Raw genomic sequence first — 5935 nt, forward strand, 5'->3', positions numbered from 1 at the left:
CCCCCCCCCATCCCCCGCCATGGCCGACCGCACAGGTCCTCCTGCACTACGTCCTCCCCGGGCCCGTGCGCAAGGGCATCATCAATGACGATGGCTCGCAGCTGTCCTACCGCATGAACGGCATGGCCGAGTTCTTTGTCTCCATCGGCGCCGTGCTGGCCGCCCACTATGTCGGCATCTTCGACCTGACCTACCTGTACCGCGAGTTCGCCATGCTGGCCGTGGTGGCCGGCATCTTCGCCTTCCTGCTGGCCATCTACTCTTACGTCTACAGCGTGTCGGTTGACTGCCTGAAGTCCCACAATGGCAACTCCGGTACGCTGTCCATGTGGTGGCCCCCCTCCCCCGCCCACACGCACATGCACACGGGCATTTTGCACGCACCATGTGTGCCATATGCATCCGCATGCGCGCCGTCTAACTGGTGTCCCCCCTCCCCTCCGCGCCACCGTCACACACACACACACACACACACGCCACGCGCGAAACAGGTGTCTTCATCTACGACTTCTTCATGGGCCACGCCCTGACCCCCCGGCTGTTCGGCCTGGACATCAAGTTCTTCTGCGAGCAGCGCCCTGGCCTGATCGGCTGGGTGGTGCTGGACATTGCTTGCCTGCTGCAGCAGTACCGCACTTTCGGCGCCGTCACCCCCGGCATGGCCCTGGTCACCTTCCTGCACGGCTTCTACGTCTTCGACACCTTCCTCTTCGAGGTGCGTGCTCTGTCGCGTCACCATCCCGCCCCAGCACCTGGCCAAGGCTTGGCGCCGGTCCCTCGCTGACTCACTCTCGCATCTCGATCATCCTCCTCCCCCTCCCCCTTTGCCGGCCCCTCGCGTCGCCGCCGCCGCCGCCGCCGCCGGCCGCCACCACCACGCCATGCCCCCCTTCTCCCCATCTTGCAGGAGGCCGTCCTCACCACCGTTGACATCACCACCGATGGCTTCGGCTTCATGCTGTCCTTCGGCGATCTCTGCTGGGTGCCCTTCACCTATTCGCTGCAGGCCCGCTTCCTGGCCTTCGCCCCCGAGAGCCTGTCCAACATCTACTACCTGGTGTGCCTGGTGGTCGGTGTGGCTGGGTACCTGATCTTCCGCTTCTCCAACCTGGAGAAGCACTACTTCCGCCACCACCCGGATCACCCCCGGTCGAAGGGTATGTCGTGCAGACTGGCGGGCGACGGCGGCCGCGGCGGGGCCATGCACTCATGCTACGCGCGCCGCTCGCCCTCCCCCCCTCCCCCCTCTCCCTCTCTCTCTCCCTGCGCCCCTTTTTCTTGCCCACTCACCGGCCCCCCACCTCATGTCGCGCCCTCCCCCTCCCATCCCTCCCCCTCGGCACACACGCCGCGCACAGCCCTCAAGTTCATGCCCACCAAGAGCGGCAGCCGCCTGATCATCTCCGGCTGGTGGGGCATCGCCCGGCACATCAACTACTTCGGCGATTGGGTCCTCGGCCTGGCCCAGTGCATGGCCACCGGCTACACCCACATCATCCCCTACTTCTTCGCCTTCTACTTTGCCGGTCTCCTGCTCCACCGCGAGCGCCGCGACGAGGCCAAGTGCAGCGCCAAGTACACCGACGACTGGGACCGCTACTGCAAGCTGGTCCCCTCGCGCATCATCCCCGGCATCTACTAGACGCCGTCCGGGACCACCCCACCTTGTGCACCCGGTGTGCCCCATGTACCTGGCACATTTGGTATGGGCTCCTCCCCCGGCCCCCTGGCGGCCACTGCATGTGCATATGTGCATGTGTATGTGCGTGCGTGCGTGCGTGCGTGCATCCCGCCATTGCATCGTCTCTTGCCTGGCTGCCCGCTCCGGTCGCACAACGGGCTCGCATCCGTGCACACAGAATACACACCGAAGCCACTCTACTCCATGCCCCTAGTACTTGGTGCAGTGTGTACCCACACACATGCACGGGCCGGCCGAGCAGGCATGTAGAAGGGCGGAAAGGGGGCTGCCTCCGCGCCAAGCCGCTCGGACCGGCAGGCAACGGCCGCGCTGTGCAGCAGTAGGGAGGGAGTTCTGGGAAACAGCCACCGCTTCACCTTGCGATGGACCACTGCCTTGTGCCGAGGGGGGCGGAGAGAGAGCGAGCGAAAGAGAGAGAGAGAGAGAGAGAGAGAGAGAAGGGACAAAGGGTGGGCGAGCTTGCAAGCAGGCAGGCAGGCAGGCAGGTGGATGCGTATACGCCCCCGAGCCCGACACAGGTGCCAATACACACACACACACACACGCGCGCGCGGGCGCACGCAAAAGGACAACTGGAAAGGTATATGGTCGACCATGGCATGGGATGACAACAGGAAAGAAGGGAGACGCCCATCAAGGACTGGGACGAGCCCCCCTAGGGGGAGGAAGGGGCTCTCTGGGCGAGGGAGGCCGAATGGATGGAGGGGGGGAGGGGAGGAAGGGACGGGGAGCGGGACGGAAGAGAGGCAGAAGCGGCATGAGCAGCGATTGGGAGGAGGGTGCGCCGGTCAAGCAAACAAGTGTATCCCATCTCTCAGAGGCCCCCTCCGGTGCGTAGCCAGGAGAGAGGGGGAGACCCGTCCTCGGCTCGCGCGCGCGCGCGCGCGCGCACGGCGGCGGCAAGGAAGGGCCAGAAGAGGAGGAGAGAGAAAAAGGAAGAAGACGTGCCCCCTTTTATTTGAGGATGTGGGTGCGGGTGTATGTGGGGGGAGAGAGAGAGAGAGAGAGAGGAAATGGAAGCAGGAGCAGAAGTGGGTGCGGATGGGCCGGGGATGGACGGGCATATGCGTCCGTGGCGCGCACATGCCGCCCCCCGCCCCCCTGCCACCATTTTAATGAGCCGCCCCCCCGGCAGCCGACTCCTCGGTCAGGATGGCCACCCACGCGGCCAGCTCGGCCGGGGTGTCGGTCTGGAAGAAGCGCTGCTTGGCATTGGCCGAGGTGACCGACCCGGAGGCATCCGGCAGGGTGATGGAGAAGACATTCGGCCGCTTGGGGATGTCGTCGTGCTGGGTCACCAGGGCCCCGCGAATGGAGAACGACCCGTCCGGATCCCCGGACACCGTCTCCCCCTTGTAATACCACACGGACCCGCCACGCAGCAGATACCGCGCACGCTGCCACCGGCCAAAGGACTGGCCCCGCTTGGCCAGGATGCCCTCCAGCCGCACCGGCCCGGCCCCGGCCCCGGCGCCGCCCGGCCCGCCGCCACCAGCGCCATTCGAATAGAGCGACAGGGTGGAGGAAGACCCGGCCGGCCCCCCGTCGAAGGAGGCCAACCCGGTGGACGAGGCCACCGATGTCACCACCGGCGATGAGGGCCCACCGACCGGCGGGACAAACACCGTCCCCAAGGACGAGTCGAACCAGCCGAATTCCCCGCGCAAGGACCCGTACCAGCGCTTGGACGAGGGATCCTTCTTGAGGACGGTCACCCGGTCGCCGGGCTCGTAGGCCAGGTGCCCGGGGGTGCTGTCTCCTGAGCTGGACTGCAGTGGAATCCACTGCTCGACCTCGGTGTCCAGGGTCAAGCTGTTGTTGGAGCGCTGCCGGCCACCGGAGCGGCCGAACTGGTCCATGGATGACTCGCTCTGTGTGTGTGGGTGCGGGTGTGGGTGTGGGTGTGGGTGTGTGGGTGGGTGGGTGGGTGTGTGGGTGGGTGGGTGGGTGGGTGCACATATGTGTGCACACATGTGCGGACGTGCGCAGAAAGGCCGAAGACAAGCACGCAAGAGAGACAGGAAAAAAAAGAAGGCCAAAAGACAGCCGGGGCAGCAGTCCCCAGATCCCCGAACGGAGAACAGAGCCCCAGCGAGCAGCCATGCAACAGGTGTCAGACGGCGATTCAAGCAACCAAACCGGTCGCGGCCATGGCAGTGCACATCGGCCACACATGGGCCCCCTCCCTGCAGCATACGCACCTCGCCCTCCACGGCGGACTGGTGTGACGACCCGTCGCCCATGCCACCCGGGACAACCCCCTCGATGGTCAGCGGCTCGGCCTCGCTCACGAGCTTGGAGAATTCGCGCTCCAGCTCCTCGGCACGCCGGCGCAGTTCGTCGGCCAGCTTGCCTGGCCCCTCTTCGGCCCGCTCGGAGAAGGACTGCATCATCTTCTGCCGGACCAGCAGCAGGATCAGGTCCGAGTCGGGGCAGCCCTGCCCACGAAGGGTGTGTGACAGAGACAGATACTCCGACCGGTCGGTCGTTTCGATGAAGGAGTCCCCATCGTCCGAGAGGGACAGCTGCACATTGACATTGGTCATGGCCGCCGCCAGGAGACTGGTCTTCTTGGTCAGGGTGCCCTTGTTGCCGGCGCTCCCGCGGTTGGGCATCGTCAAGTAGGACCCGGTGGAGCTCCGCCGGCTGAACTGCGAATCGTCATCGCCGGCGCCCTGGTCCCCGGCCCCGGCGCCCCCGGCCCCGGGCCCACCGAAGGCCGAGTCCAAGCTCGGCCGCTTGTTCTCGCCGGCCTGAGACCGGCCCATGGTGCCGAAGAGGTGCAGGGCCGACGTGTGGCGGCGCGATTTCTGCCCACATTTCGCGGGTCCAGAGACGTCGGGTCAGCCGCAGGCGGAGAGGAGCAACAAGGGGGGGGGGGGGGGGGGAAGAAGGCCCACGCTTGGCAGGGGGGGGAGGGGCAAAGAGAAGGAAAAAAGGGCCCACCAGAACGCACCATGCGCAGGGTGCCGGCATTCCCGGCAGGCGCGGCAGCCGGAGTGCCCGGCGTCGGAGAGGCCCCATCTCCGGCATGGTAGTTGCGCGAGCCACCGTACATGTCGTCCGCCGTGCGGCCGATGATCAGGCCGAAGCGCGAGGTGTTGACGAGGCCTGTCGGGAAGGACACCGGAGGGGTCCGAGTGGAGGCCAGTGAGGGGCAGCGAGGAAGCCAGGGACCGAGTTAGAAAGGGAGCAGGAAAGGGGGGGGGGGGGGGGGGGGGGGGGGGGGAGGAAGAAGAAGAGGGAGTGTGCGCGCGCGGCTGAACGAACCAATGGTGGCAGCAATGGTCTTGAGGATGTCCTCGATCGGGGCGGTTTCCGCCACGCGGAACTCCTTGATGCTGTTCTCATTCAGCAGGACAGTGAGGATGCGCGAGTCGGGCCGGAATTCGACCACGGTGTTCTGCATACGCGCGCGCGACAAGGGGCGCGGAGAGCCATGGAGGTGTGGAAATCGTGGGGAGATCATGGGGACCGGGGACCGGGGGGGGGGGTATTGGAGACCGACGAGAGGGAGGCAAGGGGGAAGAGATAAAGGAAGGGGGAAAGAAATGTCAGTGGGGAGCGCGCGCCGGCGGGAAGTCCCCCAGGGGAGCGACGCACATTCCGGATCCCCGGGTACTCGGAGAAAGACTTCTTCGGGTCCAGGAAGTACCCGTAGTCCAGCTGGTCCTTCGGGGTGGCGTTGGCCTCGGCATGGGCAGCTGCCAGGGCGGCCCCCGACACACTGGACAGGGTGGAAAAGCGCCGGGTGTCCGGCATGCCGGCATCGTGGCGGGCCGCCGGGTTGGTCAAGTTCGGCACATAAAAGCAGTAGGCCAGGTCGTCCAGCTGGGCCGGCGAGGTGGTCATGCCGCCGCCCAGCAGGGCCGGGCCCAGCTTACGCTTCAGCTGGGAGATGGCATCGCCGATGATCTCGTCATTGTTGAAACGGATGGTCAGGAGGGACTGGGCTGCGGCACTCGCCGTGGCGCCCAGCATTGAAGACATGGACCCGAGCGAGGCGTTGCTGCCAGCCTGGCTGGCGAGGGTGGGTGCCGGGCCGGAGGCCGTCGGGCCGGCCCCGGCACCGGGGTTGACCGGCGTGAACACCTGGACCTTGAGGATGACCGTGTTGTCACCGGCGGCCTGAGCATCGCAGGGGAAGGTCGGGGGAGGGGGGGGGGGCAGCGTGAGTCATAACCCGATGGTCCGCATGAGCGGAAGAGGGAGAGGGAGGGGGGCAGGGGGGGG

At 66.4% G+C, this 5935-nt stretch overlaps 2 protein-coding genes across 2 annotated transcripts in view; one reads left to right on the forward strand and one right to left on the reverse strand.

Annotated features, from left to right (window-relative positions):
• H696_01906 (hypothetical protein) overlaps positions 1-1784 on the forward strand; it is a 2924-nt gene extending 1140 nt beyond the window's left edge. Inside the window, exons 3-6 of the mRNA XM_009495807.1 lie at positions 36-315; positions 492-715; positions 908-1157; positions 1359-1784. Coding sequence (XP_009494082.1) covers positions 36-315; positions 492-715; positions 908-1157; positions 1359-1642 — 1038 coding nt within the window. The 3' untranslated portion in view covers positions 1643-1784. The remainder of the gene's footprint in view (positions 1-35; positions 316-491; positions 716-907; positions 1158-1358) is intronic.
• A 906-nt stretch (positions 1785-2690) lies between these two features.
• Positions 2691-5935, reverse strand: part of H696_01907 (hypothetical protein) — a 5108-nt gene continuing 1863 nt past the window's right edge. The window contains exons 5-9 of the mRNA XM_009495808.1: positions 5306-5830; positions 4973-5105; positions 4659-4813; positions 3904-4512; positions 2691-3573 (exon numbers count right to left, since the gene is read on the reverse strand). Of these exons, the coding sequence (XP_009494083.1) occupies positions 2815-3573; positions 3904-4512; positions 4659-4813; positions 4973-5105; positions 5306-5830 (2181 nt within the window). The 3' untranslated portion in view covers positions 2691-2814. The remainder of the gene's footprint in view (positions 3574-3903; positions 4513-4658; positions 4814-4972; positions 5106-5305; positions 5831-5935) is intronic.

Source organism: Fonticula alba (assembly GCF_000388065.1).
Source record: "Fonticula alba strain ATCC 38817 unplaced genomic scaffold supercont2.3, whole genome shotgun sequence".
Classification (NCBI taxonomy): domain Eukaryota; order Rotosphaerida; family Fonticulaceae; genus Fonticula; species Fonticula alba.